Here is a 27743-nt window from a genome sequence, read left to right as displayed (position 1 = left end):
GCCGCAAAGACCTCAATCCGGCCGCTGGATGGTTTTGCAAAATGTGAAAGAGAGCATAAAGTTTTAGAATTTTGAACTGTATTTTAACAGGTTTTACAGCTTTTCGGACCCATACAAACCTCCCTTGTCGCCATTCACAATACACCAAAGTAATTCAATTACAGATTTCTGTAATTTTATACATCACTTCTTACAATCTAAGCCTAAAGAGTCATGTGGACATATACTACAGCAGCATTTCTTTATCATGTAGAAAAACTAAGACACAAAGTTGAAATTGCTCTTATTTTATTTTGTATTAAGATATCTCATTACATGTGCAGTTAAATATTTACACTGACAGAAATTGAAGTTTCATCAGTGCATCCCACATTATAAAGTGGGCTGTATGTGGCTCATGACATAAAATGAGTAAGCTGAACATCTAATCTAAAGGGGTGCGTTGAATTTATGTTATGCTGTGTAGGACAATAACTGTTATAGCCTACATTTACCTAAGTCCTAGAGTTACAGAGGTACCTTAGCGCTTTAAGCTGAAGCATCAAATCACACTTAATATTATGATTTACTTTACTGCACCCTTAAACGTATTTTTGGAGTGGTACACTGAATAATTTAACTGGACTGTGATGTAAACAAATCAGAAATAATGCAATATTAAATAGTAAACCAGTGGTTCCCAAACTTTCATGTGACCACTTAAAATCAGCAGTATCCTAGTACATCTCATTGCGCTCTAAGTTCAAATAGAGATTCAATTTCTCTCAAAAGATGTTTTTCGAAAATCTTTTCTAAGCTATATTAAATAACTACTTGAGTTTCAAGCAAAAGATTAGAGAATTTTTAAAAAAGAAAGAAAAGCGGTTGCTTGATATTCTTTCTTTCCTACCACATGAGTCATCTGAAAACCCCTTTGATCAACTATGACCCTTTGAAGACAGCCAGATCTCCACATTTTACTGACTATAATTTTGTACTTTTACCAAAATCTGATTATGATCAAGGACTTTTATAATAACAGAGTGTTTTTTTCTCTTTCATTGTTGACACCTCCACATTTGGCAGAAAGAGCCTCTTGAGCTGGATCAGCATGACTGCTCATATATGAAAACCTCAACGAGAGGAATGAAAACAAAGAAATATCATGAACACGTGTCAGAAATCTATCTGTTTATTCTAATTCAGTTTGTCTATATGAAATACTTTGTTCACGTTAAATAAGCTTCATCGTGCTCTTTACCAATGTGAAAATGTTCTTGCCCTCAGTGTTAATCCGCTGCCAATCAAGTGGACCAGCTCTGTGTTTCCATGGCGATATGAAAGGCTAGAGATGACTAGTCTTTTAGAAAGGTGTAGTCGCTGGTGAACTCTGTTTTCTTTGGCGAGTGTGACTGTGTGGGAGGATGGTCAGGATTCAAAATACCAGCCTTATGTGCAGGCACACTGCTGAGCACCTTCTGTGACTTCTGCACACCAGCAAAACGCAAGGGACCCTTAACGTTACACATGCATACGTCTATGGTGGAAAAGACTACATAGAAATGCAAGTTCAAGTATTATATGTACTCGAAGCATACAACCTTTTTAACCTTAAACAGACGCGTACTTTTCCTTGCCTTTGTGATTCATTATCAGGTGTCTCTCGATTGCTCCTCATTTGTGCAGCTGATCGATGAAAAATAATGGTGCAGTCCTTCTCTCCCTTGGGATGGAGGTCATCAGTGGTCAAAGAAGTAGATCTTGTACTCGGGTGTATGGATGATTACAGTGTAAATTTACTTGATTGAACATGAAGCTCTTTAACATTTAAGAGAAAAAAAACAAAACAACGAAATGCACTGAAAGCACTGAATCTGCAGAGAAATAAACTGTGACGGATCCATTATGAGATTGTTAATATTGATGCATCTTCCCTTATTCAGCACTTTGCTGCTTTTTTGCTTCTTTTTTTTTAAATTTATAGATGTAGCAGTTTCTAACTCCCATGCGTCAGAGGATAAAACAGAGGAGCAGCAAGATGATTAATGTGATAGGAAAGAAGGAAAAATAAAGTCCTCCTGTACAAATGTGTAAGCAGCATTATTTGGACTTATCTCTCAATTTTTTATGAAATAAGAAAGAGGTTAGCCCTGCATCAGACTGGCAGCTAGTCCAGGGTGTACCCCACCTCTCGCCCTGTGGTAGCTGAGATAGGCTCCAGCACCCCTAATAAGCATCAATAAAAGAGAATGTTGGATGGAAGAAACAGATTCTCGTCTGAATCTTGGTTTGAGAAGGTTGGAGGAACCTGTTTTTTTGGTTGGTTATTTCATTAAAAAAAATGTCAGTGCCTCCCACCTGACGCCCTCAGAATAAGCTGTTTTGTTTTGTTTTTTAATTTAATTTAATTTACAGCAACTTCAGTATATTTAATGAAGGCATGAACAGATGGAGTCAGAGCAAGAAGATCCTGTTATCAAAACGGAAGTGAAAAATAGACCTTTCACATGCTTTTACTTTTTTTGACCAACCATCTGTCCCACATGGTTGTACTGCATGACTCTTGAGAGTTTACACAAACTGCACTTTTCCAAGTTTTTACCAGTCAATCAAAAAAACAAAACAAACACACAACAACAACAACAAAAATATCAATAGGTAAACTCGATATAACATTCATACCATTCCTTGTTTCTGTTACTCTACTTTAAATCGATGGGGGTTTGCTTTTGAGATTATGACATAATACATGATATTTAGCTTCAAAGTTAGTTATACTTAAACAAAATAGTACTAAGAAAACGTATGTGCGTTAAATGGTTTTTGTTGTCAGTTTAACGGAGCTTAAATCGATTTTTCATCTAGCCAAATGTCATGTGGCTATCTCCTGTACGTATGAAGTTATGATGGGTCAAAAATGCTGGAAAATATACGTAAAATTTGTGTACTTTGTGTGGAAGAAAACTGACGAATGGATGGAATGACAACAATGACAAATAATTCAATAAAGAGTTTTAGATTTTTCTCCATAATGAGACACAAAAATATAAAATAGCGTTAAAATGGAAACATGTGTGAAGTATAAAATCCTGCTTCTGTGCAGTTCTTGATTAGATACACTTTTTTACAGCAGGAGGTCAGAGAGAAGTAACAATGTTAGCACAAAGAGGCACGCTGAAAAGTGGACGTCATGCTGGGGTGAACCAAGAGTTAATGTGCTCTGAAACTACAGAGTGTGATGTCACACTTCAAGGTGAGATTTAGTGGATCCACAGTGAGTGCCTACCAAAGGTCAAGTGCAGCTCGATGTGAGTGAGAGGGGCAGAGTGTGAATCTACATATCTTGTAGAAATTACTTCAGGTCATTTCAGCTTTATTTGATAGTCAGAGTGTGGGAGAGACTCTGATAGACTATGGCAGACGAGATGATAATGATCTCAGCTCAGTCTCAGTTACAGAGAAGGACCTCAGAATATAAAAATAACCAGATCTAGTCATTGAACATCTTGCAATTCTAAGATAAAGGGCAACAGCAGTTAATACGAGTTGACAAATAGTGCCTCTATGAAGCCGTGATCACGGATCGCCCTTTATGTTCTAAATGAAAACCTGGATCACAGTCCGTGTCTGGTCTCCCGCGCTCCTTTTCCCGTGTTTCTCAGTTGCTCTCTATAAGGTGCTGTTTCCAAGGTAACAACTCTATGGAGAATTGGCCACCTGAATTTCAGATGGAGTGGAAAAGGAGGGTGAACAGTGGTCTGCTGGCTCTCCGACTGTAAGGAATACATCCTCGTCTTCACTGGTGCTGTCTGTCCTGCAGTGAACATTGGTCTTCATTATGCCATACTCAGCAAGCTGAAATTAAGCCTGTGACAGTTTGGCGTGTTTAAAAATAATTTCTGTTATTGTCAGAATATGTGATTAATGTCTGATCTGGGTAGGTGGGTCATTAGTTTCCCTCATATGCATGTAATTGACATGTGTCAATTACATGCATTAGTGTGGTTAGTTAGGTTTTAGTGTGTTTTTTTACACTCATATTTGTATTCATAAAAAATAGAAATATTTAAAAAAAATTAAATAACAAAGGTCTAATTTCCATACCATAAAGATATTTATATCATTCCAGCAGGAGCATGAATCATACTGCCCTGAATACTTTTTCCTCCTTTGTTTTTGAAGTAACTAACAGGAGCTTTAACAGGTTAGTGATATGGTGTTGTAAGTGTGCCCTCCAGCGTTGATATCAAGGAACTGCAAGACTACGTTTCAATTTAATCTTGAAAATTGTGCACTAACCAGTTTATTAGGTACTCCTTGCTAGTCCAAGGATGGACCCCTGTTTATTTTTTAACCTTCAGAACTACCTTAATTCTTCATGGAATAGATTCAACACGTCTCCTGAAATGTTTCTAAGAGATTTTTGTCCATACTGACACGAGAGCATCTGTGATGCAAATATGCCTTTTTCACCACGCCCCAAAGATTTGGTTGGATTGAGATCTGGTGACTGTGGAGGCCATCTGCGGACACTGGCATCGTCATGGTCAAGGAGCCAGTTTGATATGATAGGACAGTGTGGTCAACAATTTTCATCATACACCGCTGTGCCACCAGTAGTCTAAACCATTGATTCAAGGCAGCATGGATCATTGCTTTCATGTTGTTTGCACCAAATTCTGACCCTACCATCTGAACATTGGTAGAGTGAGGCTACTTAGCATTTGTGTTAACGAGCAGTTGACACACCTAATTAAAATGGGACTCAAAAAGAATTACAGTTCTTGACATCACCATGAATAGAAATGATTAAGGCCATAAATATTTCAGCAACAAGCTATTATAACCCAAACTATGCCTGCGATTTTGACTAAAGTTCATATTGTGCTGACCCTCAGAATTATGTCAACTAGGTTATTTAATCAGTTTTTAATGCAATATTAAATGTGACATTGCAGCTTTTGAAGAATTTAATCACACCGACTTGATTTGTAAAAAAAAAAAAAAAAAAAAGAAGTCAAGAAGAAAGACTTACAATAGAGATCTCTTTATTATAGTGCATTTATCAGACGTTACAAGATGGGTTTAAAAAAAAAAAAAAAAGCATAAAAAGGTAATTAAGAAATACATATGCACGTACCATGTAATTTTCACAGAAACGAAAATTAAAGCTTCACATCTGAACAAGAGCAGGTGGATGACATTAAAATACATTTTCTTACAGGTTTTTTTTTTTTTATATATATATATATATACACACGCACACACACATCTGTATTTCTTGCTGTTTAGTAAATGATACATAGGATGAAGAAAGCTCAAAGGTTAGTCATTCATTTAAGCAAACTTTATTTAAAAAAAAAAAAAAAAAAGGAGTCCAGTTTTAGAAAAACAAAAAGGGAACATTAATTTTCCCTTTTGAGGTCAGTAGGTATGACCTTAGAGTTGTCTTAACTCAGTAAGGAATGTGGGGGTGATTGGTTTCTTTCTAAATGTGGGATCCTTTAGAATTAGTGGGTGTAAGGGAAAAGATGATGTCACTGGTTGAACTGCTGTAACAGTGTTACTGGGACACTTCAGCTGTCTGCTGGTATGAGCAATTGGGAGCGTATTTGTGTACGGGTTCTCTGTAACAGCTGAGAGATAAACTGCCGTCTTCGCACAGTCCTGTGTTGTGCAAGCTGATGAGGTTGTGCAAATGGCCCGATGTGACGTAAATGACACCAAGAGAAGCACCTCAGCTACATGCAGAGAAAACACTGAAGCATTAAGAAAGCATTTACAGAACTGACTGATACACTTGTCGTACAAATGTACCGTCTGTCACAGTGCTGACAATGTGGTCTAGAGCATATGCGCGTCCCCTCTGGTGACCTCGTGCTGAACCAAACACAATGAACCCTTCCTGAAACCAACCAACTGGTCCCGAGAGCAACAAAATAAAAACCCACACCAGGCCATGCGTGGATAAAGACTAACAAAAGAAAATATAATAGAAAAGAGACCCTAAACCAAGGAGCTACATACAAGAGAAAATAAATCTACCAGTAAATAAAAAGCCAGAGTGGGAGCAACTCTAAAAAAGGCCTTGTTGTTCCAATGAGTGGGGAGTATATGAAACCCACACACATCCACCAATGACCTAGTAGCTACAACACTCTCCTCCACACATGTAAACATGCAACATTTATTGCCTTTTGTAGACCCAGTGATGATGCTTCTTCTAATCCTCTGCAAAAAAAACTTAAGACCCCATGAAAAGACAGACGCAATAACAGATAACTATCAGAAGCAAAATGATGTGACCTGAATTTTGTAAAATCTAAGGAAGTTAATGTGGAAGATTCACAGACACACCGACTCCGATTACAATCTGATTATCAACAGGATCTACACGTTTATGGAATTAAAAGATTTTTTTAATGTAACTTTATCCAGTCCCTAAAAATGTCAAAATGCATAATTTTCAAAAGAACATGAACTATTCCAGGATGTAACACATTATACTTTATTTTACCAAAAATGACACTAGTTACATAGCACAGTGCATCTTGCAAGGTTGAGAGGAGAAAAAAAACAGTTGTGAAAATGGTCTTAATTCTAATATGACAGGCTGATGTAAAAACCTAATTGTTGTTACCTTTTGGTTTTTGTGATTCTAAACATTCTTGACAGATGACCCACAGCAATAATGTTGTGTTGTTCTCTGTTTTGTGGGAACCAGTGCCTCTGGATGTGCTGACACTGGAGGAATGAGATGTCTTGAGAGCTAACTGTGTTCAAGGCACAGCAGGGCTGCTCCGACTTAGCTCACACGTACATGCACAGTCGTTCGTCCGTTCATCCAAAAATACTCAAACACACACATACAGTACAAATGCAGGGGAGCACTAGCCAAAAGGCCCGACGCTTCAGAAAAAATAGAGAGGGAAAAAAAAGAGGAGAGCGTGAGACCAGGACCAGTGCAATCTCCCAAAACACCGCACAGAGCTGGCAGTGATTGATCATTTTGCGTTCCTTAACTGGCTTGAAAGCCAGTCCAGACCCTCGTAGAGACCGTCTCCAGTAGTAGCACATGTGGCCTGGATATACCAGTTACGGTGACGCAGGGAGTGCAGGGCCAGTTTGTCTGTAAGCTCAGCTGCATTCATGGCGTTGGGCAGGTCCTACAGGTGCAGAAATTAACCGTTAATAACAAGCGTCCCCTGGATAGGTTACCTCGAATAATTTGCCTTTGCTTTTATTTTGAAGTAAAAAAAGGAGAGTTGAAACCACGAACTGTATCATTATTGACCTTACATTTCAAAAATGTATAAGATGTTTACATCTTATATATTTTTTGCAAGTAGTTGTGAGGTAATGCAGCCAGATGTGTAGTTTTTACCTTCGAGTGATTTTAAATTAAGATGTATTCAAATAAATACAATAACCTTCACCTGATACAAGTACAACTGTAATTTCTAGTAATGAATTCTGAATATCCTGCACAGTTTCATCTGAAAGGGGGTTAAATATGGTGACTTCTTTGACTTCTCAAACACAAATTCACCTGTTTATTTGCAAACACGAGCAACACGGCATCTCTCAGCTCATCCTCAGCCAGCATTCGCATCAGCTCCTCCTTCGCCTCACCCACTCGCTCTCTGTCATTACTGTCCACTACAAAGATGAGGCCTGAAAGTAAAGTAAAAAGGGTCAGTTTTGAGGGCAACCATGAACTAATTCTTATACACCAAAATGGAAAAGATATAAGTTATCTCACCTTGTGTGTTTTGGAAGTAATGCCTCCAAAGCGGCCTGATCTTGTCCTGACCGCCGACATCCCACACTGTAAAACTGATGTTTTTGTATTCTACCGTCTCAACGTTAAAACCTAAAGTGAGAGATGGAAGGTTTAAACAAGTTTCAACCGTGTGTTGCCTTTTTTTCTTTTTTTAATGCCAAAATTTCAATGTTTTGTATCAAGCAATGAAATTCTCATTACAATGTGGGGGATGACTCACCAATGGTAGGGATTGTGGTAACAATTTCTCCCAGTTTGAGCTTGTACAAGATGGTGGTCTTTCCAGCAGCATCCAGTCCTACCATCAGGATCCTCATCTCCTTCTTTCCAAACAATTTACTAAAAAGGCTAGCAAAATTTCCCATCTTGTCTCACCTGCAGGAGGAGAAACTGTCAGTTTGCAAGGTCTCTGATAATGTGATACCAAACTAAAAGCAATTTCACAAACACAGCTGAAGTGCTGACATCAGAAGTAGGAATGTGCGAAACTAGTCAATTAACCGTTGCTGCTGTCAGTCGTGCCAGACGTTCTAGTCATTTAATCCAATTATTAAACGTTTCCACTGACGCCAAATGCTGGTAAATTGTTGCGCAACGTTATGCAACCATCTGCCACAAGATGGACCATCGTTGATCAGAAACACCATGAATCTGTTAGTCTAGGCAGAGTCTTTTTGTTAATTCTTTTTAATAATTATTGTTGGTTATTTTAAAAGTGAAAGAATAAGATCGTGGATAAACGCGGAAGAAACGTGCAACATTTGGAAACCATGATATAAAGTGCTGCACAGTTAAGTGGCTCGATTCCCTACTGAAGAATGCGATTAATGGTTTCAAATGCTTTTGTTTCGAGAGTTTTTGGCATTGTCCTATAAACGGTTCTCAAATTAATTTGATATCCAAGTTTTTCTTGTTTTAAATTAGTCATTTAGTCCAACTGATTTCCCCTTGTTAAGTGAACTTAGAAATTAGTCGCCACAAACAAACCTAATCAGAGGGTGATGTTAAGTTTCTACATTTTGAGCCCCTTTGAGGACATTCGCTACCACTACTATGCAGACGACATCCAGATATATGTCTTTTAAACCTGAAGATGTTTCTAAGCTGCAGATTCTAAATGTGTGCTTAGAAACCATCTAAGGTTGGATGGCTGACAACTTCCTCCAACTTAATGAAGAAAAGACTGAAGTCCTTGTATGTGCTCCAGACAGACATGTACCTAACATAATGAATGCTCTTGGTCCTCTTTCAACATTTGTGAAATCATCTATCAGGAACCTAGGAGTAACCTTTGGTTCTGCTATTACCCTGAATGTCCACGTCAAATCTCTGGTTCGGTCATGCTTCTATCATTTAAGAAACATTTCTAAACTGAGCCCTATAGTATCTCATACTGAACTGGAGATTGTTATTCGTGCATTCATTTCATCACGATTGGACTACTGTAATTCACTGTTTACATGTCTAAACAAAAACTCCCTGAAGTGTCTGCAGATTGTCCAAAATGCTGCAGCAAGGCTTCTGACAAAAACATCTAAGTACTAGGGGTGCAACGATATTCGTATCGATATTGAATCGTTTGATACAGTGCTTTCGGTTCGGTACGCATATGTATCGAACAATACAACATTTGTAATTTATCAATTTTCCTTCTGACGATGCTGTCTGTGTTGAGCGCTCAGTGAATCTGTGTTCGACTACTCCGCCTAGGCTGCACTGTCCAGCGCAGATCCACTGAGCGCTCAACACAGTCAGAAGGAAGAGCGCAGGTCAAGCTAGCGAGACAGAAGTTAAGCTCTCCTTGCAACAGGCAAATTGAACCTCATTCAGATCTGGCGTTTGGAATTATTTTGGTTTTCATGTGACGTATGACCCTGAAGGTAAGCGAGTCATGGACTAAAGTAAAACAGTATGTTGGATGTACCATGCAATGCTCAATTACATGGGTGGGAGCTAGCGTGTTAGCGCAGTTAGCTCGTTAACGTGTTGGCCGTCTAGCCCCATGCACGGAGCGATCGGCGGTAGCTCGTTAACGGAGATTTGCCGTGTTGTGGCGTTAAGGTCATTTCAACGAGATTAACCTGAAAGCACTAGTGGGAACACAACGAATATGACTGCACATTTACGCTGACATCATCCTAGTGCAAAGACAAGTGGAAGCAGACAAAAACAACAAGCATGCATGCTACAAACTTTACCAGAGTCATTTAGACAGCTGTTAGCACATGATTCTCCTTATGCTGCTGAGAATATAGCCCAGAAGAAGCGGATAGTATAGCTTTTATTTTGGAAAGAGCCATTTCTCTGTAATAAACTCTCTTTTCCAAAGATGAGTGATTCCTCAATCAGATACAGGGCTTGCAATATCGCTAGCCCGACGTCCCGGAGCTAGCGATTTTTTCAGTCGGGCTACCAAAATTCTATCTCTTCCCTGCCCGTCGGGCTATTGTAGGAAAAATATATGTCGATGCTTTTGCATTCTTTCAGAAATGTAGCTGGGTAATTATGTCATTGGCATCGGTGAGCCACTGTCAATATGTGACATATTGAAGTCGCGTTTGAATTTGCGCTTGTTTTTTTGCTTTCACTTTGCAATCGTGCGAACTGTGTATAGAGAGCGACAGCACTGATCTGTGAGTGATGATAATTTGTGCACCAATTCCTCTGACATCGTCTTATTAATCGTTAGCTTACTATGCAAACATGACAAGTGAAATCTCCCGCAGCTTAAACATGTGAGAGGTTGATCGCGCAGAGAATCGCTGAGCTTATGTGAGTGCGTGTGTAAAAGCATTTCAGTTCTGCTGAGCCAAATAAGACAGGTCAGGGTGAAGAAGTGACAGCCAAATAAAAGCTTACCACAAAACGGAGAAGTTATGACAAATCAGACTATAAGGCAAAAAGAAAGTGCAGCTTTATGGTTTCATGGACAAAAGAATTTCTGTGGCTGCAATATGACGAGCTAAATAACCAGGGCTGCACATAAGTGGTCCGCAGGTGCGCATTCGCTGTCAAAATAAAAAACACGCACAAGGGTTAGGGTTAAATTTAAAAACTGTACTTTTGAGTTAAAATATATATTTATAATTTTAATAAATGACAAATTAAAAATACATGAACATTTTTTTGTATCGAAAAAATATCGAACCGTGACACCAAAGTATCGAACCGAACCGTGAATTTTGTGTATCGTTGCACCCCTACTAAGTACTCTCATGTAACATCGTTGCTTATACAGTTGCACTGGCTCCCCGTTGAATTAAGAGTCCATTTTAAGATACTGGTTCTGACATTTAAAGCTCTTCAAGGACAAGCACCAGCCTACATCATTGAACTTTTACAGCCCTATGTCCCCAGTAGATCCCTGAGATCTTGTTTTATACCTTGTGAAGCACTGTGATCTTTTTATCTAGAAATGTGCTATATAAATAAAATTTTACTTGCTTACAAGAATCTCATGCAGGAAAGTGTCATTATTATTGTTCCCTATATTCCTTATTGTGTCAGTGTTAATGACCGTAAAAAGCACTTCTGTAACATCCTCCTGGCCCTAAAATGAAACAATATTTGCCCTTCAAGTAAACGGCTGCTGCAAACACACCTCCCAAGTTAAACAGAGGCCATAGTGGCAGTGCTGCTTGTCCTGGGTATCCAACAAGCTTGTGGCTAAGGTAAACAAGAACCAGTACAAAGCATTACACTTAATAAGCTGACAGAGGTTGTCTTAATAACAAAGGAGTAATTGGTTAACTACTTAGAAAAGACGGAAGAGATTTCATTTAGCTAATATAGTTTAGTGAAATGTCGCACAGCACATTTTTAACCTAGTTAGATGACCTGATCAGATGAACTACTGAGGTGAGGTTTCACTACATACAGATGAAGAGGGAAAACATTTTTATTTTAATCCTTTTGAAATGCCAGAAATTCTGCTTTTTCTCATAAATTGTGGTCTCATCTTCAAAGTCTGAGGCACAGGTGTAAGCACATAGATTTGATACTGTTTGAAAAATAATATGTCATCGAAACATTAACCTGTAAACTTACTCTTTACCCAAACCATACAGGAAACCATACACCCTTACTAGATATTGTTTTCATAAAGTAAATTTGCAGCTTAAATAATTTTTTACCAAAAATTTCTTTTATTCCTCATAAACCCTGCTTCTTGATTTAGGGCTTTTACAAAACGTTTCATGACGACTATGAGACAGAACAAACCAACTTGTGCTGCTCAGCAGTTTATTTGGTGTAAACTTGGATGAGATCCATTTTTATACCTTTTTTTAAATACCATTTTTATACCTTTAATAGGGATAAATGATATATACTGGATAAGGGTATGTATAGGATTAATCACCTAAAAAATTAAAGGTCACTTTAATAGCTGGGAGAAGAAATACAAGAGTTGCAAGAAGCCAAAATGTTCTTAACCAGCAGGGTGGAAAGTTGTACGGATCACACCTGTTCTAATCAGTGCAGTTTAGTGTTAAATTCTAGTATTTCTAGTCAGTAAAATTAAGTTTTTCCCTTGAAAAAAATAAAATACAATTTTTTAAAAAAGGGAGGCTTAAGTTGTTTTCACACAAACTACTGAAAAAGTCAGATCACGGTGAGACACTCCCCAAAGTTGTTATTTCTCACATGTAGCATAAAGCTGGAGCTTGTGAGCATCTGCTGTGTTCTCACTTTGGAAATGACACAGCCAAGAGCACTGTGTAGCGTCCAGCAGGCAGAACACAGGACGACCACTCAGTAGCTTTGAAAACACCAGGCTTAGGGCTGTGCACTCTATTTACATTTTTATGTGCTATAAAAAAAAAAAAAGAAAAGGGAGAGATAAAAAAAGAAAAAAAAAAAGATCTCATGTACCATGTGTTTACATTCCTAAGTATGCACAACAACAAGCCCAGACATATCTGAAAGCGAGAGACATGTGTCACTCACGGGTTATTGGCTAAAAAGGTGAACACTTACACCTTCTACAGCACCACTACTGCAGCACTGGCTTGACAGACTCTGTATGACAGGAAACAAACAGTGGATGAAACCTGCCAATAAGGTTACATGGTGGAAAAGCAGCGCTTTAACCAACTTGCTAAAAAGCTGTACCATACATATACAAATACATACAACATACAAATAAAAATAATGTTCAAATTCAACTGAAGAGTTACTTTAAAGTTAAGTTCCTTTTGTTACTGTGGAACTAAAGTGCTAAGCAATTATATTCCATTGAAAACACTACCATAGGTTTACTTCTGTTATTATATTTGACTCATGTTGTGTCACTAGATGTAATAAATTGCCATTACAGTTTTTCTTTAGAAAAGAAAGACAGTAAATGCCCATCATTGTCTTTACACTACTGCAAGCTGTAATCACAGCATACATGTGAGCATACAGCGCAAGTAAAACTTGAGTTATAATGTGGCCAGTGGCAACAGCTGGATTAATATGAGCACTTCCGTTTGGTCAAATGTACGCCGTTTGTTGACTGTAAGCGTGAACAGTATTTTGTAGTCATTTCACAGCTACAACATGTACTTGAGACCAGCAGCTCCTGCTGATCATCTGGCAAGAATGTGGTAAACCCAAGACGCGAATTTAACAGTGCCAAAAAAACTTCCTCAAAACGCCCACTGAATGCACACGATAAACACCGACTCTTTTGCATGCCTGAGGCTTGATAAAAATAGCGGTAGTCTAAAAACAAGAAAACCCCCCAAAACAAAACACCAGAATCGAGTGTTACAAGCTCACCGCGACATTAATGCATCGGCCTCCAGCGTGAGGAAAAGAAAAGGACCGATTTAACAGAGAGATTTGGAATATGTGGATTTACTGCCAACTAAATTTACTGTTATCTTTTCAGCATTGAGCTCTGGGATGCATCCCACTCTCAGTTTCACAAACAGAAAGCATTAATTATGTTTAGAAAACCGATATTTAGGGACACTATAAAAAGTGATCGATTTCATCAACAAATTAAAGTGCTTTTTGAGATGAGCACTAAAATTTTAAATTTCAAAATATTAATATGCATGTTTGGGGAGAAAAATAATAATAAAAAAGGAAAGACAATAGGATCTCCTAAGCTATTATGAACTGAGAAAAACAAATATTAGAGGTAGAATAACATACTGGAATCAGCAAGCAGCCTTTCAGGAAACAAGACAGCTTTACGGTATCACATCAGAGGTCAATATTTGTCTTTTCTCTGTTATGTAACATTACAGTGTTAGCTAATCATTCAAAGACTGAAGGTTTTTTGAAGAGCTGAAAGACTGAAAAAAATATTAAAGATTAGTTTATTTAAAAATACTGTGGGAAAAAATATTAATTATTATCCTACAGTAAGTAATTATTGCTGAAAGAAAAATTAGCAATGGAACAGAATCTTATAAAAATAGATGAAAGTAACATTTTTTCCAGCTCTATATTAGGCCAGTTAATGCACACTCGAGTCTTATAATGTTAATGAAATGAATAATTATGGACCTAAGGGAGTTCAGTATCAATTGATGCCTACTGTCAAAACCGTTTTCATACATCAACTCTAGACTTTGTGTTGAGACGCTGACTCATACCTGGTCACTTTTGGTAGTTTAAAGGTAGGTGTGGTTCTTGGGTTGAGCACATGATGCACATACACACCCCTGCAAGCAGCATTAACGTTAAAAGGCTGGTGACTTGTGCTTAATTTTATAACCGCAAAAAATGTCTGTGTTTACATGTAAACTCTGGGATAAAGTTACAAAGTGCAGAAGTGCACTTCACTTGGATTCTGCAAGAAAGTTTGATCCTCCCTCACAGAGGAGCACTGTCTATATGTGCTTTACTGGTTGCTTAGAAGGCAAGGTTTTCCATTTTTTAAAGCAGTGCATTACTTAAATACACCTTTTCAATCAATTAGTCATAAATAGCAGGAAATTTGACAAATTTCTGTTAAGTGATCGAAGACAGACTCATCACCATTACTACAAGTGGACTAACCATGCTCTTGAGCTTACTCAAACCCACACAGGGTCATTATGAGCCAGGAAAAGACAGCTAACGGGGTATTAAAAGTCACCAAGTCTAGTGACAAAGTTGCTTAGTTTGCAGCAAATTAGGCGAACTAAGGAGGGATGGTCACTGCTGGGTGGGAGAGTGACGTCACCACTTTAAAAAAAAGAGGAAAAAAAGATGAGTTTGAAAATTTCACAACTCACTCTATCCAAAATGGTCCAGTTACTGTGCTGTGACCTTTCCAAGAACCTCATGGGAAGCAGCAGTGCATTCAGCTTCCTATAAATCCTCAAACATCATGCTTTTGGTCCGAGGAATGAGGAAGTGATGTTCAGTAGGTGTAAAGCAGTTCTTTGAGTAAACAGGACTGACAGGATCACAGAGGTGAAGCGCCACCCATCCTTCCATTCAATGAAAGAGGTGCGACTGTTTCTGCGAAGTTTTTTGGGGTTTTTTGGGAACCTTTGGGTGACAAAAACTCTTAAAAGTGTCTTTAAACCACTGACTATTATTACTTAACTCTGTGTTTCAAACCTGTCCCTCAGTTTGGTCAGCCGCTCAACCCCCGTAAGACGAAACGTTTTGATTAACAAAAAATAAATAAACACAAATTTCAGTTTCAGTGCTCTGGTGCAATTTAAATGGCGCTGGTGGCAACTTTAAGCCACCAAGCAGTAGAAAAGAAATTATTTTAATCTCCTTTAAGGTTTTATGGGTGAGTTGGAGCTGTGTGACGTTAACGCTAAGTGACAGCTCATTGACGCTAGCTTGCTAACTGTGCTATGGTCGAGAACCAGCGGAATAACGCGTAATATTAGCCATTTAGATCACAGTGAGCTCAAAAACGCCACCGCCTAATACAGTTATTGATTACTGTTTAATAAGGGTGTGTACCCAGCGATCAAAAACTTCTTAAGTCAACACAATGGTGCTAAAGTTAAACTGCTAAGGAAACAGCTTATGAACTTTAAAGTATCCTGCTCAAAGCGTCTACAACTTCAAACCAACCGAGCTGCAGGACTTAAACATCAGCGGCCTTCTTCTGTGTTCAAATGAAATACATATTCATAAGGCTTAACTATATAGTATTTTTCAATGAAAAGAAAAATGTTACCTTCACTGGCGCTTCTCGATGCTTCTACACCACCGATCCGGTTCAACAACAAAATGGCGTTTTCCGGCGACGTCGTGTTCTTCTTCGTCACCATTTTCTTCTTCGTGTGATTTGAAGCGGCTGAAAACATTAAAATCGAGGGTTTGCTTCACCAAATGGTGAGAAGGTGACATTACAAGCTTAGTGCAGGACTGCAAAAGTCTTCAGTATCTTAAAAAAACATAGTCTTCAGCAATAATCCTCCAGGCTTTCCGAGGTCTTTAAACTTTTTTTTCCTTTGGACATTTGGCTGCCTTTCCACTCATTTTAAATAAATTTTAAATAATAAGTTATTTTGTGTAGCAAGGTTATATTAATAACCTAGCAAATAAATAATTTTGAACTATGTCTATAGGCACTTTGTTACTAGCAATCTGTTGCAAAAGCACATCTGTTACCACAATTCTAGGTGAATCTATAAAAAGTAACAAAGAAAACACATAAACAATCACTAACAAGGTGATTCCCAAAAGATTATTATCCAGAAATCTGACATAACCTGGGTTGATGTCCTTGAACGAATTTGATGAAACTAGACAAGTGGAGGACAGAAGAAGTAGTGGCTGGCTTGAAAAAAAAAACCCTATAAAGAAAAAACTATCTACGGCAGATGAAGAGTTTCTGAAAGTCATGTCCTTCAGAAAAAGAAAAAATCCTCCCAAAGACTGACACAGGACCTGAGAGATGGGATTGAGATGATCCTATAATTGATCCATCTAATTCAGGAAACAAAGACTCAGGTATGGCAAATCAGGCAACAGCTGGACTCAAGATTTATTGATTTATTTGAAGAGAAAAAAAAATCAAATTAAACATTTTTGGTTCAAATCATAATTAGTACAGAGGAGTTCAGGAGAGGAGCATGTACAAAACATAGTGGAGACTCCACAATGATTTGGAGCTTCATTTTAGCCAGTGGCATTGGGAATCTTGTCAATATTGATTGAACTATACATTCAGTATCACCAGATTCTAAACCAATACTATGGGGAGTGTCTGGTTGGCAACAGCTTCCCTTTTCAGCATGATGATTTCAGGCTGCATTGAAGAATAAAGGCAACCATCCCAAATATTGACTTTTCAGCTGGTCAGTATTGTGCAAATTCAGTTTTTCCCGTATAGACTGTATTCCTGTGTTTGCAGACATCACCTATTTTTCTCGCAAAATATAAAAAAATTAGGGTTTACTCAAGACTTTTGCTGTTGGCCTCTGGATGGATATATCCAATCATATAATTAATAAAAAATTGATAAAGTAATATTATTGAGTATTAAGCTATAATTTACAACATAATTTGACAGACTTTTCCATTAAAGGATGGGACTGCCTTAACAAAAAAAAAACCTCCATGCCTCCTTCTTTAGCTTAAACGTGAATCAAATGTAGATACACAACCAAACCATTAGTATTATTGTCTCTACGTTCATTTGTATTCCCAGATTTATTCTTTATTTCAAAAATCCTCTAGATGGGGCTCCATCCATGCCTGTTTTTTCTTTTTCTTTTTTTTTCCTTCGACTGTTTGGGACCAGATGGAATAGGTTTGATTGGAATAACAGACTTCAGTGTCTGATTCTGTCCTTTAATTTCAGAACTATTTTCAGACACGGATCCTTTGCTTTCTAGCCATGCGGGGTTTTTTTTAAATCCTTTTTTTTTTCTTTCAGTGTGTTTGCAGGATCACTGAATTTATACTCTTTAATAATACAATATAAGAACTTATATGTTAAGCAAAGAAAAAATCTTTTTGCTTTCTGAGCCCCTTTGATCAGACAGATGCTTGCTGTTAGATAACCATCATCATGCATATAGACCCTATGTCTGAACAGTTCTACTGTTTATTCATTGCTTCAGGTAACTGACAGTCCTACTCAAACTTTAGATTCAATCACGACTTTAATTAAGTTTTAATTGTATTATTATTATTATTATTATTATTATTATTATTATTATTATTATTATTATTATTATTATTATTATTATTATTATTATTATTATTATTATGAGCTGATCTTGCATCTTCTGGGTGGCGTTACAGTGGGAGGGAACATACAGTAGCAATGTTGAGAGAATCCAATGACAGTGCGGCAGGATGATGTACCCTCCCCTAAGAGTCCTGCCTCCCAGCGGACCAGGGCGCCTGGCGCAGCGGATTGAGGGTCTGCGTGCATAAGGGGCCCCTTAAAGAGAAGCGCCGAGCAAACGGCACGGACTTTCTCTATTGAAGAATCAGCGAGATGAGGAACAGCGCCAACCCGGCATCATGCGCTCCAGGCTCCCGAGGACTGCCTGCCTATTGCGAATCATTGCACTCTGCATCCTTCTGTCGCACACTGCAGCTTATTTTGGGTCAGGCAATGAACTTTTACTTGTACATTTCATCTCGGTTGTTTGGCTTTTCTGTTTAAATCATTAGAAGTGACCACAGCCACAACCTTTACAAGCTTTAGCTGAATTACGCACGCGTAATTATATTTTTATAGGGCTGTTCGAAGTCCATGTACACGCTAATATGTTCCACTGAAACAAAAAAAAAAAATCCATATTCGCAATTTCAAATGTATTTTAAGGTAAATGAACATAAAAGTTTTATTCCTGGATTTTCTTCGAGGGAGAAAATACCGTTGTGGGAACACATTTGTAATAACAACATATGCTGGAGTGGTGACAGAATAGTTTCATTACTGTGGACGCAGTGTTGGTGTATTTTGTCACACACATACAATTTCTAATGTGATTTTTCCCCCTCTTCTATAATCCTAGACTGACAGGTCGGGAACCTCTGGTGTTTTTACCAGCTCCGTTTTCCAATGAAGCTCCATCAGGAAAGGCCCACCTGAAGCAGTGCGAACAAATGACTCTGACGAGGAGACAGAAGAGACTCTGTCGCAGGGAGCCGGGCTTAGCCGAGACGCTTCGGGAGTCGGTGCGCCTCAGCCTCCTTGAGTGTCGGTATCAGTTCAGAAACGAACGCTGGAACTGCAGCATGGATGGTCGGGGAAGTCTTCTGAAAAGAGGTGAGCCACTTTAACACTTTCCTCAATTTTGGGTTCTTGCTCAAGGTCACTGAGAAAGTCGGAAATTCTCTTTTATCTAACTACAAATTATATATGTCTTCGTCTTTATTTACCTGCAGTGCATGGCTGAGCAGTAAGAACAGGATGTTTTATAGATAAGCACACCTGTAGTGCTGCAGGCATGTTTTTGTCGACATAAGCTCATCAATCAAAAAGTGAAAATGAGAAAAATGAACCAGTAAAAAAATTTATGCGTAAACGTTTTACCACCAGTTTAACAGCTGTAAAAGTTTGTAAACAATAAGGTTTCTTGTTCAAATTTAACGAAATAATTAAACTGATATTTTCTATTTTATTTCAAACAATACAACATTTTACAAGCCCCTTTCTCACACAGGGAAGCAACTTTTTCAATAAGATGTATTACATGCTGTACAAGATAGAAACTGAATATACACCCGTTTATAAGGTTTTACAGGTTCTTTGTTTTGTTCCTAATAGTCGTTTGTTGCATTTCTAAATAAACAATTGAGACATGAGCTTCAACTATTTGCAGCAAAGTGCTGAAAATGATTCCTGTATATAAAAAAAAGCTTGGTAAGTTATTTTGCTTGAGAAAACCAGTGACAAAATTAATTTTCTTCATCTCATTTAAAGTTAAAAATGTTCCTAAGTCATTCTGTATACCAAAGAATGTGTCAAGATAACACTCGGTAACTCCTCTGAACCCCTTGACTTGATACAACCTTTTAAAGTTTTTGAGAAGCTGCTTACTTGAATACTTTATAATTTACATGGCTTGATACACCTATTGATTAGCTACCGTTGGATCACCATATTGCATATAGCTCAAAATCCCTCCTGTGCACATAAACTCCTTTAGGATCTTCTAAGCTTTATGCATATGGATATCAGCGTGTGGGAGAACATGAACAGGTCAGCACAGAGGTAATGAGGGAGTAGAAAGCCAAGAAATGTGGTGCGGTGCAGAGTGCTCAAGCCCTGTGGTTATTTTTATCTCGGGAAAGTGGCCATTCCCAGAGGAAAAGGGTGGCGTGATTACCCACTTTCATCTGGGAAAATCCTTCCTAGTCAAAATAATAATTAATTGGATCAAAATATACCATGGTGATGGCTCTGGGTGAAGCAAATAACAGTGCAAAACCAAAAGGAAATGTCAGGAGAGGAATTGCAACGTAAGAAAACTTGCAGAATTGCTGATGTTGTTGTAAACCCTGACAACGCATCGAGTCCTCTGTAAACATTCTGGCTTAAAAGGTTAATCGGTGACGCAAAAAGCATTTTGTCGTAAATTTTGTTCTTTCAGAGCAAATGTTTCAGAGCACCAATAGCTTTTGCATCCAAAGCCTTGAAAAAATGTAGCTTTAAATATTTTTTCTTTTCTTCCACCTCCCCTGATCCCTCTGCCACAGCTTTCAAGGAGACTGCATTCCTGCTGGCTGTGTCCTCTGCAGCACTGACCCATGCACTTGCCAAAGCATGCAGCTCAGGTCGAATGGAGAGGTGCACTTGTGACGATTCCCCCGGGATCCAGCATCGGGAAGCGTGGCAGTGGGGGGTCTGTGGTGACAACCTGAAATACAGCACCAAGTTTCTCAAAAAGTTCCTCGGCCAAAAGAGGGTCAGCAAGGACCTGAGGGCTCTGGTGGATGCCCACAACATCAACGTTGGAATTCGGGTGAGTGTAGAAATATTACATCAATTATTCTGCAGCAAAACAGCTTACTCCTTGAAGCCTGAGGCGACAAAACGTACGCCTTAGCAACACTCAGTTCGATTAATTGTTCTGCGATTTTACCTGACAATTACACCTCTGACGCAGTCCCGAGTATCAAATGTTATTGAACTGTAATCCTCGCCTCTATATTTTTCATGGTGCCAGCCAGATAAATGCTCTCTGATTTGGTGCTGTCATCGGCCCGAGCGGATAATACAGAGGCAGAGGGTGAGGCAGTTGTAGTGAGGAGACAAGATGGCTGTGGGATGGTTGGAGCCAGGTGTTTTCAGGCATGATAAAGCTTGCTGTGCGGGCCAGCAGAAAATTAAAGGTCTCATTTCAGAGAGAACGATTATAACCGTGGCCTCTTTTTAATATACGAGCAAGCATTTTTTTCCACTTACTGGATCACTGTGCTCTTCATAAATCCACCTAATGTTCATAACCACCACTGTGTAGCTGTGAAATAGCAGGCCCCAGGGTCCTACTCCTGTAGCTCACACCTAGACAAGGCTGATGTGGAGAAAAAGGAAAAACACAACTATCTTATCTAATCTTTACTGAGTTAAATGTTTTCCTCAGTTGACACCAGTGTGGCCAGAAGAGACCAGGAGCCATGTTAACAAAAACTTAAAGTGGTCGGCATCCCTCATCTCACATTAATGGTGTTCTGAAGCCCCCGAGGGGTTCATGCCTGCAAAAGGAGGAACTGAGCAGAAGTACCTAGAAGTACCCTCTGGGTCTCTCTGTATGACCTGTCTCTGGCCTCTGCAAAGACAGCAGCTCTCAGGCTGAGTGATTGCTCTCATCACTGACCATCAAGCTCAGTGAACTATTAACCTAAATGAGGGGCACCACTACCAAATGCTGCATTATGTTTTTGGCACTTCTTGCGCAGAAATTCTTATTGATGTTTTCCATGAGCAGGCATGTACTAAAAACAGGGTGGAGAGATTCCACTCGCCCCTGTTTGTCACCTCTGCCTCAGGCTTTAGGAAAGAGGCAGGAGAGAAGCCGACAGAGCTAGTTTCAACACACCGAGGAAAAAAAAATAGCAAGAGCTGTCCAAGTGAGAAATGCGGGGTGAAATATGACATGCTGAACAGCATCTTTCAATCCATTATGTCAAATTTTTGACTGAGGTGAGCTAAAGGCACATATTGGCGGACCACCACTCCTAACCCCCTATGCACCCTGCAGGAAATTGTCTCACTCTTGCCAGATAGACCTCCCAGATAAGAGGCCAGGTAATGAATCAAAGTGAAGGAACTGACATTTCTTCCCTTTTTCCCTCCAATTCCTACCCCCCTCAACCTCCCATCTTATCCCAGGCAGTGAAGAGCGGACTGAAAACAACCTGCAAGTGCCATGGTGTCTCCGGCTCTTGTGCTGTACGGACTTGCTGGAAGCAGCTGTCTCCTTTTCACGACACTGGACGCCTGTTGAAGTATCGATACGACACTGCTGTGCGAGTGCTGAGCGTCACCAACGCAGCCACCGGGGAGACCGAACTCGCAAGCCCCCGTCGCCAAGGTCAGAGCCTCCGGACTACCGACCTGGTCTACCTGGAAGACTCCCCCAGCTTCTGCAGGCCCTCTCGCTACTCCCCTGGTACAGGTGGCCGTTCGTGCGCCAAAGACACAAGCTGTCAGAGTCTGTGCTGCGGACGTGGTTATAACACAGCCATGCGCCTCACCAGCCTGTCTTGCCACTGCCAGGTACGCTGGTGCTGCCACGTGGAGTGTCAGACATGTGTGAGAGAGGAGGAGGTATATACCTGCAAAAATGCATAGCTGCATGATGAGATAAAGACATTTGCAAAGACCTGAATAAAGAATGATCCTTTGAGTCAATGGAAAATGTGATTTAAAAAAAAATGAATCACTGATCATGGACAGGACTGAACTGTAATCTCCTATAGACACTTAACACTAAGGGATTGTGAACTGCATGGAATATACAAATGTAATAATATTATACTGCTGGTTATAGTCACTAAATTGATATGCAACAGCTTACTGTAGGTGAGGATGTTTTCAAACTACCCTGCTTTTCTCTCGCTGAATGCACTGAAATCTCACTCTCCTGAGGATGAGGAGGGAAAATGCTCTTACAGCAGGTACTGGACCGGACTGGAAGACACCGGATGCTGAATCCTGTCTGCAAGGAAGCTCTAAAAGGGATTTTGTTGTGTTGTAATTGTCTCCCTCCATTTCACTATTTATTGTGCCAGTTTTGTTGTACTGCTGCTTTATATTTTAATTCTTGGAATCAATTGTTATCAATGAGGCTAAAATAGCCTTTAAAGGAACCTACCTGTCTGACTTTCTGTCTGCTGTGGTGAACTTTTAGCTAAAGTTCAGTCCTGACTAAAAAGCACTTAAGTTGCTCTTGCTTCATGAGATCCTATGTGCATTATGAATTGTTTGTCTTTAGGCCTAAATATATGATTAGAAAGAATCACTGGAAGCTTTGAGCAGTGATTAATGCCACACAACCTACATTGTAACTGATGCATGAGAAGCTTATTGTGCAAGCAGAGAAGCTGGCTTTCAGTTGCTCTTATGGAAATGTCTATGGAAATCTTTACATGTGGACTAATGTGGGCTCAGTAGAACAAAGGGAAATACCTGGGGCAATAGTGAGGGAAACACCAAACACTGTGGTTAAAGATCACTTTTTTGCTTAATTTATCAGCATACCAGCCTGGCTCTTCTAATTCTGCTGTTTATAGAAACACACACTTTGCTATGCTTTCAAGTTTAAAATTATTTGGCCGAACCATTTGGTCTTCAAAGTCTAATTTAGCCACGTCTTTGTTCTGACTGCCTTTGAAGTGGGCTAATCATGCTCCTTATTTGCTAAAATTGCTAATCAAAGACAATCACCCAGTTTACTACCCTTATATATTCAACTTCAATGTGTCCATGTGTGCAGGTCAAAAGTGCGTGCCGGACCCCAAAGGTTTGTTTTTATTGGCCAGTTAATGTTTTCTCTGAGGGACTCTGAACTGTATATATAATCTGAGTATAACTCATGTCAGGGGTCCTGGCGTCTGACAATGTGGAATCATAATTTTCTACCTCACTTCATCTTTTGGCAAATATCAGTAAGATTTATGAGCTATGCAGAGTTATCCTCTCTGTAGATACATGTTTTCCCCTCTGCATTCGTTATAAATATCATATTTGAGATGTTTGTACAGCTCTTTTTAATTTGGTAATATATGAATACTCATTTTTCCAAAGCAAGTTTTTATAAAAATCTAGTTGCTTTACATTCTTATTTAAAACAAATAAGGTTAATAAATGGACAACGAGTCACAAGGCCTACGTGTTTGTTGTGTCTTGCTCAGTTGCTGCAGGCAAACACACTAAACCATGCGCACACACACACACTTCACACGCAACAAGGAAGCGAGCGCAATACACCTGCCCGAAACACGGCTCTGTGCATCGACTGAGCAAAAAACCACTTCCTGCTCATGGTGGCCTGGCCTCCTTTTCATCTGAAAATCCTGTGGTCGTGCTGCATCGCCATCAACCGCCCAACCGAAAGGCGAGGGCTGCGTGCGCGGAGAACACGCTTACAGGTGTTGTGCCTCTGGCCAGCGCACCAGCCGCGATGACAACCATAATGCAGATGATGACAAAGGTGGTGACTCAGAGGAGCGCTGTCTTTCAGAGCATTTGACCCCCAATTCACCATTAGAAAGTTACAATCGACCGCCCCACAACGATGATGAGAGCAGTTTATGTGCTATTATCCCTGAATCATAACTTTCCACTCATTTGCAAGGCATCAGTGAACCTACAGCATACAGAGGGCTATTGTATAAGGTATTTATAGTGTGCTCTCTGGTGCTTTTGATGTTGCTCTCTAATTACTGTGATTACGCATTATTATTCCTTATTAGAACATTCACTTAAAACCCAAAGCATTGCAGTAAATTATAAGATAATTTTTTAAAATTACTTTATATTATTGATGTAGAGCAAGTTATTGTTGGGGCAAATTAGTTTTTAAGTAAGATGAGTAAACTTGTCTTGGCTGTTCAGATATTTTAATGAATTTTTAGGACTACCTTGCATAGAAGAAAAAAACAGCTGTTTGCTTTAATGGCAAAACTTTATGGAGAGCCAAATGTCACCTTGGGGAAATAGGGAAAGGTTAGCTTGGGTAATAGAGAAAAAAAATCTTAAATGTTTTCTTGTTTTTGTCGAAAACTATTCCAAAACCAAACATATGTATGCAAATATTCAAAGTTTCAGTTTTACTAAACTTCATGTATTTTCACTATGATACATATCCGGCTTTAGTGATTTGAATTCTGACAGCTCGTTAAAGCCACTGCAGAGCCTTTAAAGGTATTTTACCTCAAGCAATAAAATGCACCACTGCTTACTATGAATCACCAGCGGCTTACTCTAACTCTGACTTTATGATATTTCACCTTTTTTGTTTCCCATAGTCTTTAGGACAGTTTCACATACTTTCCCAAAGCCTTAAGCTAACATGATCATTTAAAGAATCACTTGGTTAAATAGGGCAGTTTTTTTTTTTTTTTAGATATTGAAGAGTTCATACTTTAGTGATATGTGATCTCCACTGGACCGCAGCAAGATTCTTTGGTCTGTCCAGCAACTATATTGTATTGCCTCTTTGAACTTTTGAATGTGTCCTTTGCTGCAAAACTAATTTCCCTTCTCAGACAATAAAGTTGAAAAATTCAGTTCAGCAGTACACAAAATGCGTCAGCATCTCTCCAATGACTGAGGTCAAACCAGTTCGTGTGGTCAGACTACTGACTCACCACATTAACTCATCATATTATAATAATCCAGATCAATATTTAACTTTATTCATCATGAATGTCATGTATTAAAAAGCTGCAGGATAAAGAGCAAGACGGCGGAGTGTGTCACGGAAAGAAAGGTGGAGCAGGGTTTAGATATTGAGGGACATGAAGGAAAAAGATGAGGATGGAGGGATGAGAAGGGATAGCTTGTGGCCCCGGGAGGCCTATCCCCTGCTGCTGCTCTTGTTGTTTTATAATGAACTCCTAAAGCTTTCATTTCCCTCACTACCCTCACTGGAGGGGGTGCAGCGATGGGGGCTGCTGAGTCCACGGCCGGATTCGCACGCACAAGCCCCAGGGGTGGGGAGCTTTGAGCTGGGTGGGGAGGCTGGACTGAGCAGAGGTGCAATAGCCAAGCGCCTGTGTATGTGTTTGAAAGAGTCCTGACAGCAGACAGGTGAGGGCGAAACAGTTTTTGCATATGTGTGTGTGAGCATACTTGACGAGTGCACACCTGTGGTCACTTCAGCCGTGTTTGTAGTGAGGTCTTCATGTGCGGGTGTGGGCTATAGTCACCTTGCCATGTGCCGGAGCTTCTCTCTGTCTGCCTGAGACACTGAATAACATAGATAATGTAGGTTAAGGCTGATGGTAACACTATCTCCTGTGTCTTCACCGGCTTGGTTCAGGTAAAGGTTACTATGCCGGGTTGGGCTGCAGCAGTGCACCATGCTGTGATAGATGAAGATGAATTGGCAAATCAGGGCTGGGGCATTTTTTCAGATATGTATTATATTTGCGTTGCTTAGCAAAAATATATTATCCATAGAGACTTACATAGCTTTCAGGTTTATACATCACTCATTTGTGTAAGAACAGTAGATGTTAACTCAAGCGTGGAAGGCTTGGTAGATACTTTGCTCAAGGACACAAAGCGAAGTCCTGTCCTGTAATCGAAACCTCTGAGCCCCAGGTCAAACATCTACACCCTACAAGACTTCCGCCTCTGGAGAGGAGACTCTTAGACAGCATTGGAGCTGTGCCTAATCCCCACACCCTGACATCACACGGAGATAATTAAATAATGAAGACGACGAGGAGAGGAATGGATTTGGTGAAGAAGAAGAGGAAAAAGAGAGATACAGAGAGTTGTGAATACAGCATGGGGTAGGAATTTGGAATGTGAAATGACTAATGCAGTTGCTCAACCCACAACAAGAACATGCACTGCCTAGAGCTATGACAAGGCTGAGTGCATACCTCGAACTCAGAGGGCTGGGTTGGACTGGGATGGTGGCTGAGTTCCTCGCAGTAGGTGATGAGATAGCGCATGCCTGTTTGATGGTCAATTAAGCGGGCACAAGGTTTAAATGATGAATAGTTTGGTTTGTTCACCTGCGGATGGAGAAAAACAAGAAGAGCTGACAGGTATTACAATACAAATGATTAGGTCATACAAATTAATATAGGATACTAAATCAATCAAAGGAAAAATATGAAACTTGGAGTACAGGCTTTGCCTTAGAGCTGAAATTTACTGACAAGGTAATCAACTGAAGAATGAATGAGGATCTATTTTGTCTGTCAATAAAACATTGAAATCATTTTCTTTTCTTTTTGTCTCTCATAAATCAGAGTTGGAAGGGATAAGCAGCCTCATGGTTCTTAGAGGGAAGCGATATCATCGTTGACCGTTTGTGGATCTTCACATTTTTCAAAAATTAATTTCATTTCTTCTAAACTGAACTGATTTAATTCCAATTTAAATCCTTCTAAGCTTATGGTGTTTTTAAGCATGTTAGCACTGTAGACAGTTTAATAGATGGATGTAGCTTGGTCTAAAAATTGAAGATCACAGGCAGTGGCTTAAGCCTGCATTCTTTTTCATCGTCACCGAGGGAAGACTCAGAAAAATTATCCGGTTTTAAATAAATTTGCAGCAAAATAGTCCCGTCTCCCTTGTTCAGTGACCTCACTAATTGATCCTGATGACTTCATGAGCTTACACACTGAATAGAACATTAGGTCCATTAGTGCATTCATTTGCTCTCTTCTCTTTCCCCTCACCCCCAACATGGGTTGATCAAAGTGCAGTACAACTAAAAGGAATAGACAACACATTAAAAAACAAAACTAAAATGTAATAAACTCACTCCCATTTAAATGCTAGGGCGTAAAGATGTGTCTTCAAGTGGGATTTAAAAGATGTGGAGAGTTGGTGAGGTTCTATCCCCTGCAACACATGCAACTATAGCAAAAGCCT

General features: G+C 39.4%; 2 protein-coding genes across 2 annotated transcripts; one reads left to right on the top strand and one right to left on the bottom strand.

The window, feature by feature from the left end:
• Positions 1-6463: 6463 nt before the first annotated feature.
• arf2a (ARF GTPase 2a) lies at positions 6464-15974 on the bottom strand. The gene is made up of 5 exons (XM_086289726.1): positions 15888-15974; positions 7983-8137; positions 7742-7852; positions 7529-7653; positions 6464-7145 (listed from the first exon to the last, which is right to left on the bottom strand). The coding sequence occupies exons 2-5, from the start codon at positions 8125-8127 to the stop codon at positions 6984-6986; spliced, it is 543 nt and encodes a 180-aa protein (XP_086145852.1). The 5' UTR covers positions 8128-8137; positions 15888-15974; the 3' UTR covers positions 6464-6983.
• Positions 15975-18012: 2038 nt separating this feature from the next.
• wnt9b (wingless-type MMTV integration site family, member 9B) lies at positions 18013-24014 on the top strand. The gene is made up of 4 exons (XM_086289725.1): positions 18013-18276; positions 18691-18944; positions 20378-20643; positions 22014-24014. Exons 1-4 carry the CDS (start codon positions 18191-18193, stop codon positions 22473-22475), a joined length of 1068 nt encoding a protein of 355 aa, XP_086145851.1. The 5' UTR covers positions 18013-18190; the 3' UTR covers positions 22476-24014.
• Positions 24015-27743: the final 3729 nt, after the last annotated feature.

Source organism: Aulonocara sp. 'chitande type north' Nkhata Bay, linkage group LG4 (genome assembly GCF_057382095.1).
Source record: "Aulonocara sp. 'chitande type north' Nkhata Bay isolate Kocher_YH1m ecotype deep benthic linkage group LG4, A_spYH_male_GT1.1, whole genome shotgun sequence".
NCBI classification, from domain to species: Eukaryota; Metazoa; Chordata; class Actinopteri; order Cichliformes; family Cichlidae; genus Aulonocara; species Aulonocara sp. 'chitande type north' Nkhata Bay.
This window is presented reverse-complemented; position numbering and strand designations above follow the sequence as displayed.

Bases quoted from the DNA above. Each gene is read 5' to 3' on its own strand.
- arf2a (XM_086289726.1), bottom strand. From the start codon at position 8,127: ATGGGAAATTTTGCTAGCCTTTTTAGTAAATTGTTTGGAAAGAAGGAG. The intron at 7,853-7,982 runs GTGAGTCATCCC...CTCTCACTTTAG, and splicing joins TACCACAATCCCTACCATTG to GTTTTAACGTTGAGACGGTA. The intron at 7,146-7,528 runs GTGAATTTGTGT...CTGCACCTGTAG, and splicing joins TCGTGTTTGCAAATAAACAG to GACCTGCCCAACGCCATGAA.
- wnt9b (XM_086289725.1), top strand. From the start codon at position 18,191: ATGCGCTCCAGGCTCCCGAGGACTGCCTGCCTATTGCGAATCATTGCA. The intron at 18,277-18,690 runs GTCAGGCAATGA...CTATAATCCTAG, and splicing joins CACACTGCAGCTTATTTTGG to ACTGACAGGTCGGGAACCTC. The intron at 20,644-22,013 runs GTGAGTGTAGAA...ATCTTATCCCAG, and splicing joins ACATCAACGTTGGAATTCGG to GCAGTGAAGAGCGGACTGAA.